Here is a 14,838-nt window from a genome sequence, read left to right on the forward strand (position 1 = left end):
GTTAGAGTTTGAAGTAAGGTAGCGTTACAGTAAACTCTTTTATTGATACGTGCTCACTTACAGTAATTAGCGGCAGGGGCGCCGATCATTATTTTTCCCTGGGGGAGGACTGGAGCTCAAGGCAACACCAGGGAGCTTGTAGCGAAATTAAGTTCATATCGCCGGTCCCTGGTTCTACCGAAGTTATTTTTATGTGGGAAACGATGGTAACGGACTGAAACATTACCAACGCCAGCTCTCCTTTGAAGTGTATGTTTAGGTTAAATAAAGCACACTTTTGCTCTGCACATAATTACTTTTATTAAGCTCGGTTCTTATTTAATTGTTATTTTGCACTAATTTGCTCTTAGACTTTTTAGTTAATGCTCGCACGTTTCATTTATTTTGTTTAGCTCGCTCTTATATTTTTACTTCTTAACAGCTCGGACGCTCGATGCTCAATGTTCGAATACTTATTCTATTCTAAAGGTTTCCCTCTTTTTTTGGTTTTCTTGGAATCATGCAGGCTTCTATACTGCACCGATTTTAACCCTTCCTTACCCTTAGGGCAGTAAGCTCAGCCCGTGACACGTTATCACCTCTTTTTATCTATTTCGACAAGCCCCGACGCCACAACGTCGGTGGCCGCACCTGGATTTCTAAACCACTCTAAAAGGTTTCTTTTTGTTACAATTTTTACAAGTTTGCATGGCCATGCACAAGAGAATTTAGATACAAAAATAGATTAAACAGAAATTATATACAACAATTATTAAACCAAAGTTATGCACAGAAATTATATACATTTAACACACTATTTTAATTAATTAAAGTTTATAAGCACATTATTTTACAGAGCTAAGCCAAACATTTTAATTACTTATAGGGAAATATGAATTAGAGGATTTTATAGGAGAAAAAGTGTGCTTTTATTGGAAATATAGTATTAAAAATGGTTATTAGCTGATATGCAATCCTATTTTAGCTTAAACTATGTAGAAAAATCTCCAAAAAAAATCGGATTTTACCTTCAAAAGAAAAACAAAATGTGTAAAGTTTGTTTAAAAATACAAAGCGAGCTCCACAATTTCGCTGTCTATAAATTTTATTTCGATAAAAGTGCTAAATTTTGATAAATTTGGCCCTTAACTATAGGAAAACTTCGACTAAGTCAAAAGAATAGATATATTATAGTACAAATGATATATATTGATTGTTTATAATTACAAAACCACTGTTCTAAACTTACAATTCACACCGAAAATAACACTGAAACAATTTTTGAAGGCAATTTTAGCTTGAGCCAAACCGTTTAATGAGCAACACTTTCTACCTCTCCGAGTGACGTATGTCACGGAGAGGTTCTAATTTCGACGTGTGTGTCTGTCTGTCTGCCTGTCTGTCTGTCCGTCCGTTGTTACACCCCTGGGGACCGCGTTCGTAGTTTGCAAATCGGAGCAAACGTGTTCTCAAATTCCGGACTGCATTTACAGTTCCAGGAAATTTGGAAAATTGTATTCCACTTACAATGGCTATTACTACATTGGGTGTCTAACAACAACATTCTTTGGTCATTTGTCCATCCCACATGGACACCAGTCTGTACAGTCTGGCTTCTACACACCACCATCTTCTGGTCATTGTCCATCCCACATGGACACCAGTCTGTATATACTGGCTTCTAAACACCACCATCTTCTGGGCTTTTGTCCATTCCACATGGACACCAGTCTGTACTGTACATACTGGCTTCTAAACACCACCATCATCTGGTCTTTTGTCCATCCCACATGGACACTGGCTTCTACTCCATCTTCATTTTTAAGAGGTTCGTGGCGATCGGCTAGGGTTACGAGAAACGTCTAGCCTTCCAATGGCGGGGTCTTCCTCCAAAGGTTCACGCAATTGCGATGTTCTTATCTACAGCTGCGATTCGAATCCTTTATATACTACCTATTGGAGCAAGGCGAAGCAACAGGAGTATGCTTCATTTTAAACGTCAATATCAGTCAAGTTTCTCAAGAATGTTTAATCGTTCTTTTTTAAAACGATGTAATGCTCAATAAGGCGAACAACTAACGAAGAAAATATTAAATATTAATTATATTTATTTTAATATTAAAGATTATCTTGTTTCTCAATTCAAAATTAATACGGAAAGAGTTAAAAAGCAGTCTATGTTTTTTGTCTGTGTGTGTCCGTCCGTTGTTACACTAGTGCGCTGCGTTAGCAGTTCGCTTTGTTTTGATGTGTAAAGAAATCCTACAGAACCTTAATATTCACTTTTTCCATTATGTAAAGTGAATATGTGGAAATATTTTTCGTAATTACGATGCATTTAGTACTTTTGTAGCTTTAAAGCTCTGTTTCATTTTGATATTCCAAGGATATTTTTTAATATTATTACTTGAAATGGCTGTTTATATATTACTTAAGCTATACTATATCTGTATATAGAATAATCCTTGGTTTAGTAATTTCATGAAGAAAGCTATGATCTGGACTCTGTCGGATAAATCAAGTAGTGTGCGTAATAGGCTTAGTGAACCGAAGAGTAAATTATTGAGACCAGAGGTGAAGTAAACTTTGGGGGTTCTGATTTTCGTGTCTGTAATGAAGGGACATTAACGGTTCAGAGTGAGCCGAAAGTTAAATACACGTTTAAAAATCAGATTTAGATTTTATAATAGAAGAAAGCATCATGGTGGCAATTAGGTCAGTGAAAGGTCTAATCGTTATCGGGTTACAGCATCGAGGTTTTCATTCTTGTTATGGTGCGCATTGACTTTCAATGCGTCTTACCACAAGTAAGTATGTTGGCAAACTAATAATATCGTTGAGGTGAAACGAGACAGTAGTGTTTATACTGCAAACCAGTTGTGAATGTAGCTATGAGAATATAGGGTAAACGACTGAAGCGTAGACAGTTGGGCCTTTACAAACACTTAAAAAAATTATATACATTTCCTGTTCTTTTCCCCATTGACTGATTTCCGTGTGTCCAAGATTTATTCTTATTGGATGTAAAATGTCGTCTGCTTTACTGTATATTCGCAATGCTTGGAATACTGCTTCAATAATTCGTAAATTTTAACTTAAAAAAAAAAAGAGTAATAATTCTATATCTAGGTAAATAACTTTGAAGTAGTAGACCTCTTGACTCGGAGAGGTAAATTTTGGTTTTTCCAGCTTGTCTAAAATTACAATTCGAATGGAAATATAGTCTGTCGTAATAGTTAGAACCCAAATTTAAACCCAGTTACATTATTTGCCTTACTAATATAATAGTTAAATTCTATTTACTTACCAAATATGGGCGAAGCCTTAATCTGGCTTTTGGTGTGAGAATTCTGCCTTTCGACGCGTCAAGCACCAGCGAATGAATGGACCCCGTTCCCAAATTTCTGGAGCAGGGCTTCTCGGCTTGAGAAGGGGTTAAAACCGATGCACAGAATGAAAGATTCTATATTCTTCCTCAGGCGCACTAGTCAACCACATTACGTCAGTATTTTTATATCCTATACACCTATAGAGACTGTTTTGAACACGTTTAAACCCTGGCGTTTCGGTTTATGCCCACTTTACTACATGTTTAAATTTTAAACGTGTTTTCAAAGGCTTTCATTGCGATGTTGTGTTTAGTTTTTATCTGTTTAGCTATTAAACCCATTGGTGTTTAGTTTTCGCCCTTCAAATTTAAGAGTTTAGATTTTCAACATGTTTAATATAAATGGATGTGCTTTAAACCTAAACGTTGATTTTTCTGTGCAAGGTAAATAGCCTCCTTGACGTTTTAAGTGGATAATCCCAGCGTCAAACTATACCAATTATGGCGAAGTTCAACAACATTCAAACTAACAAGTTTATCCGAATATCTTCAGCCATGCTTCAGCTCACTCGGCTTTGTGTAATGTTAAAATGCTGTAGTCTCAGGGATTAGTGCCAAGTTTGCAAATTAAAGGCCGCTAAAAAACAATAATTACAAAGTAAGGCACTTAAGTGGAGGATGGGTAGGTTCGAAGAGATTCCAAACACTGTAACAATCAAAACGTCTATTAGCTTTGAAGCTGAACAAATAATACGGTTTAAAACTACCCTTCAAAGATCTAGAATAGTAACGTCTTGGGATTGAAGAAAATAACGGAGTCTGTACAGTTTTGCAATTGACTCAGGATAAATCTTCGAACATACATCCCGCCAAACTTACTCACCTTCAGAAATAAGCGCTACTGAAGGAGAAGCTGAATTTTCAAAATGTTTCCTTACTGCCAATTCACAATACTACAGACCGCACGATCAATGTTTAAGTAGTTTTTTTTTGTTAACTAGGTTTCTGGATCCTTGACAACCATATTGCATTGCTTTCTTTTATTTAAGTCAAATTAATTTTGCAGTTACAAAGAGATTTAATATTTGTCAAAAGTGAGTCTGTGCTAATTAATTAGTTAGCTAATTGAATTTCTAATTAATTAGCAACATTTACTAATTGACAATGGTAATTAAATTTTAATTACCTTAGTGCTAATTGAGAAGTAAATCTAATTAATTAGTATGAATCGGAAAGGTAATTATCTAATTAAAATTTAATTAGATTTAGGATTAACTAATTAGTCAATTGGATTTTCAATTAATCTGTTACGACATTTTGTAGTAAAAACTAAAAATCGAGGAATTTTCTCTTGATTCATCTATTTGAATATGAAAAAGGCCTTATTATATCGATGGCCTTAGTGCTACTCTAAATTTTACAGCTCCTCAAAACATGACATAATACTAGTACTAGTAGAAAATTTCGTAAATCGTAACTGCCCCATTTCGAAATTGCGACTGTTTTTCCTTCTCGAATTAATAGCAGTGCCCATGGATTTACTACTCAGGAGTCCATTATAGGAACTGTGGCAAGAAAATGAAGAAATGAGACAAATTTTAACATGACGAAAGGCTCGAGGCTTGTCTCATTTTTCGAGAATAATTCACGGCTTCCGTACCCGTTTTTCAATGGCATTGAAACATTAAACTTTGCATTACCAAAGTACTAAATCCATGGGCACTTTTAAACTTATGTATACTTATGGTTTTTTTAACCTTAATTAGACAAGTAATTAATTAGAAATTCTAATTAATTATTTTCATAAATAAATGTCTAATTTCTAATTGAATATAATTAGTTTCTATGTCTAATTGCTAATTGGGTAATTAATTAGTTCCTATATATTTACCTAATTGCTAATTATAATTCAATTAGTTGTCAGCTAATTAGCACAGCTCTTTTCATCAAAACGTAATTATTTTTACACGCTTTGTTTCTACCATGCTAAACACTTTGTTGAAGCCCAAACGTATGTACCTTTATTCAGTACTTAATTAAAATTAGATGACTTAGCCAACGTTGATGATTGCTTGCCCCGCGTTGGGTGCAGCGTTGTAGTTGATAACTTGAATCGGTGCTAAGGTGTTTGAAAATTTAATCTCTATCTTCAATTGATTGATTTGCTGACGTAGTCTTTCAATCTCTATGTCTCGACCGCGAACGGAACTGACCAGTTCTTCATTGGAATTGGTCAATTCTTGGACCTTATTCTCTAGTTCGCTAATGACACCGTTCAGTCTGGCTAATTCGGCGTCCCTCTCAGTGATGACATCCACCAATCGAGCTTTCATCATCTCCATTTCCGCTTCCATTTCCAGAGCGTAGCTATGTTTCTCATCCAAAAGAGATGCAATTCGTTGATTCCGATTGGTTAAAGTCTCGGTCAATTTGGCCATGGATTGATCTAAGTCCTCAATTTCAGATATATTCTTTCCCGACGCCCCGGTTTTGATTTCCGACAATATATTGAGTCGGACCAATATTTCCGATCTTTCTAACTTGAGCCATTCGATGTCTTCCATCTTCTGTCTGTCTGATTTCTCCTTTTCTATATAAAAGGAATCAAGTTTCGCTTGCACGATGTTTACTTCTTCACTCAGTTCCAATACGTAGTCTTTCAGTTTTGAAATATCTTTATCTGACGGTTCTTTATTTACCTCTTCGGTTGAAAATGGCTCAAGACTTTCAGAGATAGCCAAGCGGGCTTTTTCTCTGTTGTGTTGCGTAAGTAATTCTCGTACTAGATAGTCACCCATTTCGAAAGCGGTTTGACCATCCTTGTCAACGGCGCGAATATCAGCGTCGTTAGCTAGCAACAGCCTGATGATATTGAAATTTCTTTCTGCGCAAGCCTCCATTAATGGCGTTCTACCCTTGAAATCCGCGCAATTAACGTCAGCCCCCATTTCAATCAACAGTTTTACGACATTGAAATGACCAGAAACTGTCGCCTCCCGCAATGGTGTGAAGGGATATTCGATGACCGTATTAACTGAAGCCCCATATTCGATGACCGTATTAACTGAAGCCCCATATTTGAGCAATAATACGACCACATCCTCATGTCCAAAGCGGGAAGCCGCAGTTAAGGGTGTCCCGTCATATTTATTTTCCAGATTAACTCGCGCACCTTTTTGAAGTAACAGTCCAACCAAAACAGCTTGTCCCATTTTCGAAGCCCTACATAAGGGAGTGCCGCCATATTTATCTGCTCGATTAACGTTTGCTCTATTTTTGAGCAACAATCGAACCACATCCAAATGCCCATTATGAGTAGCCTGGAATAAAGCTGTCCTTCCAAGTTTATCTTCTTCATCAATTTTGGAGCCTTTATCAAGCAACAATTGAGCGACCTCCAAATGTCCAAAATGGGAAGCGAGATGCAAAGGAGTTTCGAAATTTTCATTTCTCGTGTTGGGGTCTATCCTTAAGACCAATATGGCTTTTACTCTATTTTTGTTGCCGTTTCTTGACGCCTCGTGTATGTTCTCTAATCCTAGTAACAATCTGAATGTGTCCATTGATAGTTTTGTCGAGAGTTTTTCACTGGTGTTGGACCAAAAGACGAGGAAACTTTATTAACTTATAATGAATACCATTTTATGTTTCTAGAGGGAAGAAATATGAAATGTACTAAATTAATTTAGGATTAAGATTGATTAAGAAAATAAAAGAGTTTGTAGTATAAAAACTTCGAAATATTTTTTGGGTTGAAGTACTTTCCGGCCCAAGTTGGCCAAAAAAAAAAACCAGAAAAAAAAAGTTATTTTATGATTGCGAAGCGGAAGACTATAGCGAGTTTTAAATGATTTTGGTGATGTTTTTTAATGTTATGTTACATAATTAACCATAGTATTATTTTATATATTTATATTTGAAATATTTATTGCTATATTAAATTTTTAGTAATCAAATGTGCCAGGTGTCTTTCTATTAAGCATTTGGTAGCAGAAATAAAACTTTAAATGCTGTTTAAGGAATAATTAGTCAAATGTTTGACATGAATATTAGAAGGAAAAAGACCATCCTTAGTGGAGAAAACCGCTGAAAAACTATTTTGACACCCGGTTTTAAACTGGTTAAAACTGCGGTTTCTTCCACCACTGGCAAAAACTTGCCAATCCTGACTTTTCAGTAGAATGTAACAAAACAAGTATATAGTTTGCGAAATATTAAATGCGGTTGAAATAAACTATTGCGACCTCCTTAAAAGTTATGATGCAGCCCTGTTGAGTTTAAAAGCTTGAGCCGTTAGGCTCTGTGGGGCAAACGTGAGTGGCAAGCTACAGATTTTGAAATATCAATCGAACTAGCTTATAAGCTTATTAATTTTAACATTATCAAGTAATTCAACCTATTTAAATTTTATAATAATATAAATTAAACCCGTGTTCTCACTCATGTTATCAGATTTCTCCCTGAAACACCTACAACCGCGAAACGTTTATAGCGGTTTTCCTCGGATTCTGACAAAGCAATTCAATGAATCTTACCTGTTGTTTTTCTGGCGTTCCAACAATTATGCTTTCACAAAAATGAAGTTTTATCTAGATAGAATAAAGTCACTCTTAGTTAAAACCAAGACGTCGAAAGTAACGATAGGAATGGGGCTAATCACTTTGGTTACAAGTTTTGAAAAATAAACTGTATAAGAACGAGTTTTTATTGGCAGGCAATCTCTTGCGAAACAATAAGTTTCTGAAATCCAGAATTCGCATAACTCAAAATTTAATAGTTATATAGGATTAAGTATATTTAATATTATAAATTTGGTATTAAGTATAATCGATATGAGAAAAAATTTGTATAAATGTGCCTCTCGGAGCCAAACCAAGATAAGATTGCACGTTATCCGTTAATCGTTCGTTCTTCCTCTATCTATTCTCAAGGACGCAATAAAAGGTAATACGTCATTTACCTGACACGTTTCTGATAGGGCTTTGCGAATAGGGCACATTTCACATGAGTATTTTCGTAAAATTCCGAATTTTTACTTCTTTGCGTGATATATGTCACAGAAAGGTGTAGCAATTTTTCTTAGGGTGAAAGAGTAAACAAGTAGGTCTTTCATATCTCCAAACCAAGATTCGGATTAGCTACAAAGATCCTTCAGATTCAGCTACGGGGTAGTCCAGAACCATACAATAATTTGCAAAATATATCAATACTTTTTTTTCATTCATCTATTGTTTAGTTTTGGTGGAGAATTAATATTTAGCGAAATGGAAGTGATAAAAAAGGGTGTAATTTAAGAAAACACTTTTTTACACAGTAAAAACAGCCAAAGAAGAGTTTTATTTCCTTAAGTTTTTTCGGCCAATTTAAGGCGTAAATTCGGTGTGAAAAAAACCCCTTAAAACAGCGTTTGAAATTAAACATGGAAGATTATAATACTGTAGTAGGTTAGAAACGTTTCAACCGATTTCACTAATATTTAGTACACTCGTTTCCTTTAACCTATAGAATGGTCTTAAGGGTTCGATTTCTTGCCATCTTTTTAAATGGCGGCCAAAAACCTTAAAACTCTTCTTTATTTGATAATGTCCGTATGAAAAGTAATAAAAAATGTCCCGACGGGCTGACGGACAACGCCGAGTGCCTTCGCTCCTTGGGTGCTACAAAAATATTAGCCATCAGTAAAATCTACCCATTCTTTGTATCATTTTGATGGAAGTTCTTATTACACGCCAGCGACACCGCGGGTAACAGCTAGAAATTATTATATAAAGAAGTGGCTTTTTTTATAAAAATATTGACCCTAATTTAAATTACTGTATTCTCATTAACTGCATTTACCATGGCTAAAATAACTGACTAGACGTAACTTCACCATTCATTTCGCAAGTGCAAGTAAATATTTATTTCCAGTACTTAATGCTAAAGTTAAACACAGTTCCATTGCCTGCCCTAACATGCTGCCTAATAATCTACAGTACAATTTTTCCTTACCAAAGGCAGGAACCAATTAAAAATGTACAAAAGGGCCGACCTCAAAGTAGCTCATGCCAACTTTTAGCAACCTACACAGAATTGAAAATATCTAGCAGCCCATAGGAGCGACGTTTCACTAAAGCTGCGCCTGTTATTGCTCTCAAATTATTATCAAATAGCCCCTTCCAAAAAGTTTTGAAAAAATGTTCTTAGTCGGAGTCAGTTCAGTTCTTCCTACAAACAGGAAGTAGTTTCCCCGCATAGCCTGGTTTACAACCCAGATATGACGTTTTTTAGCTCTAAGTGCGCATGCGCAAAGAACTTAAACAACAAGATGCACAAGGCAGTCAAACTTTTTGGAAGGGGCTATTGCCTCCTTTTGAATGATTATACTATTTTCCAAATTATTCCTAGTTAGTTTATTTATATTAACATCTAGCACAATTTTGCTATTTCACTTTCATTAAACCGTAACAAGAACCGCTTCTTTTTAGCCACAAGAGATTTATCTGCTCTTCCTCGATTAGTTGCCACTATTCTACAGGGCCGGTAGGCCCTTGTAGATATGACTTGATACTCTTTTGTAACGTTAAAGCAAAATTCACATGCTTTTACCAATTTTCCTATGGAGATTAACATGGGGTTTTTCGAGATATTTAACCACCTCTAACTGAAAAACTAGAGCGAAGTTACTTTTCGGAATACTCTTAATTTAACAATTAAGTATTCAGGGTGTGCGATCGGCTAGTCTAATCAGAAACAATTAAGTCTAAGTATGTTAATATTAGTTAATTACAGAAGTACTTGTTTCGACCATCGTGATTGGACATAATAATAATGCTAGAGCTCTTCGAAAACTCAAAATGACCAAGTAACTATGGTGTAGTGGTTATCACGTCCGCTTTACACTCGGAAGGTCCCAGGTTCGAGCCCTGGTAGATACATGTTTTGACCATCGTGATTGGACATAATAATAAGCTAGATCACTTAGGAATCTCAGTATTACCTGGTATGTGTAGTGTAGTGGTTATCTCGTCCGCCTAACACGCGGAAGGTGCAACGTTCGGGCCCTGCTAGATGCATGTTTTGACCATCGTATTTGGACATAATAATAAGCGGTAAAGAAAACATAATTACTCAAAATTTAATTACATTAAGACTGAAGCGACAGATATTATATAAAAACGTCTTGGTTTGGACCAAGGCCGAAAAAACAAACGATATGTGTGAGGTTTATCAATTGACTGAAGTTTCAGATATTGAAATTTTTTCTAGATATTTTTATACACTCAATCCTTAATCAATATTTAATTCAATCAACTGATTTTACTGTTAATCGACCTAGTCCCTCTAAATTAATTGAAAAAATTACATATCTACGCTTTTTCAAGAACAATTACATTTTCCGAAAACATTTTATCATGAAATTAATTATTTTGAAGGGATTTCGTGTCGATGCTCACTAACTTGTGAGCATCTTGACCGACATAGTTTTAATTGTTGCTGGCTTGACAAATTTTCAAGTTTGCACCAAAATAAGTTTAAATCTGTTTTAAGTTGTTGATAAGACTGTCGTTTAGAGTGAATGTCGTCTACTTAAGACAAAGCAACAAAGTTTATCCTGTGTGGTAAAGGGTAAAGATCACATAAACAGAAATTAATCAAAAATGTCTTGATTAGAATCAAGTCCTAAAAAGTATCGATAAGACTGAGCTTATCACTTGACTGAAGGATCAGATATTAATTTTTCTTTTTAATTGAAACTTAAAGGCATGCTTAAGAAAAAACAACGTTCCATTACCGTTTTCCGTTGAAATAACTTATTTTACAGGCAATCAATTTCAAAAATTTACTTATCTCGGGTTTTCGGGCACAATTCCATTCCCCCAAAACATTTTATCATTACATTAATTACTTTTGAGAGAGTACGTGTATGACATTGAGTTTTAAAAGGTTCCCCCATTTGTGCCCTGCATGCTTCGCAGTGGATAAGTTTTAAAACAATGGCGGAAAATTAAGTAGGGACAGTTAGATTTTTACTCGTGGTTATGCAAAATGATGTAATGTCTAGTGTACTTCAGTCAACAGTCATACTGTTCATTGTCATAGCTCAGGACATGATTAATGCTGCTCACTATTTTTCTCTCTAGTTTCAAACAATGGTTAGAGACCATTCAGTGCCGCAGGTCGCACATGAATATATTTCAACTACAGTTTACATAAATTCTCCGTGGTCGTACTATTAGCGTGTTAAGCACTAATTTGTTCAGAATATGTCTCGAAAGGGTGCTTGTTGTAAGTTTTTAAAGCAGTGTTGCCAATGTGTGGGTAATTTCCCACATCGTGGGAAATTTAGGTTTGGTTTTAGGCTCTGTGGGGAAAAAGTAATATTTTTCCGAGATCAATCAAATGTCGGAATTTTCCTGTTCAAGGGTTAATAGTGCAAAATTTTCGAAAATGCACTAATTTTAACTGCACAGTTAAAATTAGTGCATTTTCGAAAATTTTATCCGGTTTAATAATTTCAAGCGACATTTTGAAATAAATTCGGTGATTTTAAGTTTGGCACTGAAAAAAAAGAAAGCATATTTTGAGAATTTTAAAGCTCTATAGCATTTGTACATATTGTCAAAACCATGCGGAGTGATATTCCATATTAAACTTAGTATGATAAAATAGTCCAGATAAATATGACTGTAAAAAGAGGGGGTGTGGGAAATGCGGCAAATTTTTAAAATGGAAGTGGGAAAATCCACTTTCTAACATTAGCAACACTTGAAGGTTTTGGTCATGGCTAAACAGACCGCTCATTCAGTTTTTTATTGTTTTAAAGCTTATTTTGACACGTTATCTCTAAAAAGTAATTAATGTAATGATAAAATGTTTTGGGGGAATGGAATTGTGCCCGAAAACCCGAGATAAGTAAATTTTTGAAATTGATTGCCTGTAAAATAAGTTATTTCAACGGAAAACGGTAATGGAACGTTGTTTTTTCTTAAGCATGCCTTTAAGTTTCAATTAAAAAGAAAAATTAATATCTGATCCTTCAGTCAAGTGATAAGCTCAGTCTTATCGATACTTTTTAGGACTTGATTCTAATCAAGACATTTTTGATTAATATCTGTTCCTTCAGTCTTCATTTTAATTAAGGATGTTAAGAAACAGTTTTACATTTTCAAAATCTGCACTAAGCAGAAACATATATAATTATAAAGGGGACCATAAAGGGGACCATAACTTTAGCTCAATCAGACATTTATTTATAATGATACTTCAAAAGAAACGTAAATCATTAAAAGTTTGGGTAAGTACCCACAAGCACCCGGGGCAAGAACCCACAAACACCCGGGGCAAGAACCCACAAACACCCGGGGCAAGAACCCACAAACACCCGGGGCAAGAACCCACAAACACCCGGGGCAAGTACCCACAAACACCCGGGGCAAGTACCCACAAACACCCGGGGCAAGTACCCACAAACACCCGGGGCAAGTACCCACAAACACCCGGGGCAAGTACCCACAAACACCCGGGGCAAGTACCCACAAACACCCGGGGCAAGTACCCACAAACACCCACAAGTACCCACAAACACCCACAAGTACCCACAAACACCCACAAGTACCCACAAACACCCACAAGTACCTACAAACACCCACAAGTACCTACAAACACCCACAAGTACCTACAAACACCCACAAGTACCTACAAACACCCACAAGTACCTACAAACACCCACAAGTACCTACAAACACCCACAAGTACCTACAAACACCCACAAGTACCTACAAACACCCACAAGTACCTACAAACACCCACAAGTACCTACAAACACCCACAAGTACCCACAAACACCCACAAGTACCCACAAACACCCACAAGTACCCACAAACACCCACAAGTACCCACAAACACCCACAAGTACCCACAAACACCCACAAGTACCCACAAACACCCACAAGTACCTACAAACACCCACAAGTACCTACAAACACCCACAAGTACCTACAAACACCCACAAGTACCTACAAACACCCAGAAGTACCTACAAACACCCACAAGTACCCACAAACACCCACAAGTACCTACAAACACCCACAAGTACCTACAAACACCCACAAGTACCTACAAACACCCACAAGTACCTACAAACACCCACAAGTACCTACAAACACCCACAAGTACCTACAAACACCCACAAGTACCTACAAGCACCAACAGGTACCTACAAGCACCAACAGGTACCCACAAGTACCTACAAGCACCAACAGGTACCCACAAGTACCTACAAGTACCCACAAGCACCAACAGGTACCCACAAGTACCTACAAGCACCCACAAGTACCTACAAGCACCCACAAGTACCTACAAGCACCCACAAGTACCTACAAGTACCTACAAGTTTCCGCACCCCTTTTTCGAGGAGATTAAACATTAAACTAATTTGCAATACCAAAGTCAGAGTAGGAAATGGATGGACACTTTTCTAGTGTTATATGTTACTTATGGTTTGTTTTTACCCTTGGCACCAGTTTAGAAACCAGGTAACAAACCTATGTGTAGAGTTTGCATTAATCTTAAACAACAAAAATTTGTCTAATTTAAAAAAAAAATTATTCTAATTAGCGGTTATTGTTGGTCGATGGCACTAATAAATAATAAAAATTTAAATGTTACCTAATAAAAATTATTGGAAGAGCCGGAATAAAAAATATTGGTTGGTTTGTTGACAGGGTTTAGTGATCGTGTGATTTAATCTATCAATTATTTTACCACTAATGAAACATTCAAAATGATCTAAGCAGGGGTTATCGTTTGCCGGTTGCACCAGATATAATCTTTGTAGCGTTTATCGTTGGCAATCTGGCCATTGTTTACTGTTTTCTTAGGCAACGTTAGAATTGGCGCAAAATAATTAATAATACAATTGTTACCTAATACAAATGATTGGAAGGACCTGAATTAAAAATATTGGTTGATTTGGTGACAGGATTTAGTGATAGTGTGATTGAATCCATCATTTATTTTACCAGTAAAAAACGTATCTTCGTAGCGGTAACCGTTGGCACTTGGCTGGCCGCTGGTGGCACCAGTCGAGAAAGCAGGGAACGAACCCTTGTGCGTAGTTTAAACAACAAAAATTGATTTATTTAAAACAAATTACCTAATTAGCGGCTATCGTTGGCCGATGGCACCAGGTGAAACACCTTAAAACGAACGCAACACGGCCAATTGGTCTCTAGTCGACTCTCTACATACAATCAGCTGTATTTAAATTTTGACCAAGGCTTAGTGAAATCAGTGAATTTAAAAATTATCGGCTAAATCCTAAATTTAAATTCTTTTGTATTAAATTATAATAAGGTTTAACTTACGAAATTAAAATAAAATGAGGACGAATTAACCCCTTCTTTTATGTGAAAAGTTACAAATTCGCCTTAAGCTCGACACAGCCACACTCGTTGTGTAAACAAAAATCTTCGCTCAGTCTTTCTATTAGAGGTAAAACAGCGTAAGTCCAACAGAATAAAAGGTCGTAAGTTTAAGCATGTGCTTAA

The 14,838-nt window shown here is 36.1% G+C and overlaps 2 protein-coding genes across 17 annotated transcripts in view; both read right to left on the bottom strand.

Moving 5' to 3' along the window:
* Positions 1 to 822, bottom strand: part of LOC149712049 (uncharacterized) — a 55,496-nt gene extending 54,674 nt beyond the window's left edge. For 4 of the 10 annotated variants that reach the window (XM_089860607.1, XM_089860606.1, XM_089860604.1 and 1 more), the window contains exon 1: positions 62 to 201. The gene's annotated coding sequence lies outside the window, so the exon portion shown is untranslated. Of the gene's footprint in view, positions 1 to 61 lie in introns of all 10 variants that reach the window. The other 6 variants (XM_089860597.1, XM_089860599.1, XM_089860598.1 and 3 more) reach the window with 3 other exon arrangements.
* LOC149712050 (uncharacterized) lies at positions 276 to 14,770 on the bottom strand. 7 transcript variants are annotated; one of them, XM_089860596.1, is made up of 6 exons: positions 14,656 to 14,770; positions 14,445 to 14,545; positions 8,268 to 8,468; positions 7,843 to 7,896; positions 6,480 to 6,957; positions 276 to 6,222 (listed from the first exon to the last, which is right to left on the bottom strand). In XM_089860596.1, exons 5-6 carry the CDS (start codon positions 6,753 to 6,755, stop codon positions 5,359 to 5,361), a joined length of 1,140 nt encoding a protein of 379 aa, XP_089716722.1. In that variant the 5' UTR covers positions 6,756 to 6,957; positions 7,843 to 7,896; positions 8,268 to 8,468; positions 14,445 to 14,545; positions 14,656 to 14,770; the 3' UTR covers positions 276 to 5,358. The 7 variants fall into 7 exon arrangements, 6 of the variants coding, with proteins under 6 accessions (XP_089716722.1, XP_089716718.1, XP_089716719.1 ...); XM_089860592.1 differs by adding an exon at positions 10,287 to 10,901 and having other exon boundaries at positions 276 to 6,957; XM_089860593.1 differs by having other exon boundaries at positions 276 to 6,957; positions 8,268 to 8,445.
* Between the last annotated feature and the right edge of the window lie 68 nt (positions 14,771 to 14,838).

The sequence above is a fragment of the Phalangium opilio genome, unplaced genomic scaffold (genome assembly GCF_054372755.1).
Source record: "Phalangium opilio isolate 3A_F unplaced genomic scaffold, DU_Popi_V2 ptg000011l_1, whole genome shotgun sequence".
NCBI lineage: Eukaryota > Metazoa > Arthropoda > Arachnida > Opiliones > Phalangiidae > Phalangium > Phalangium opilio.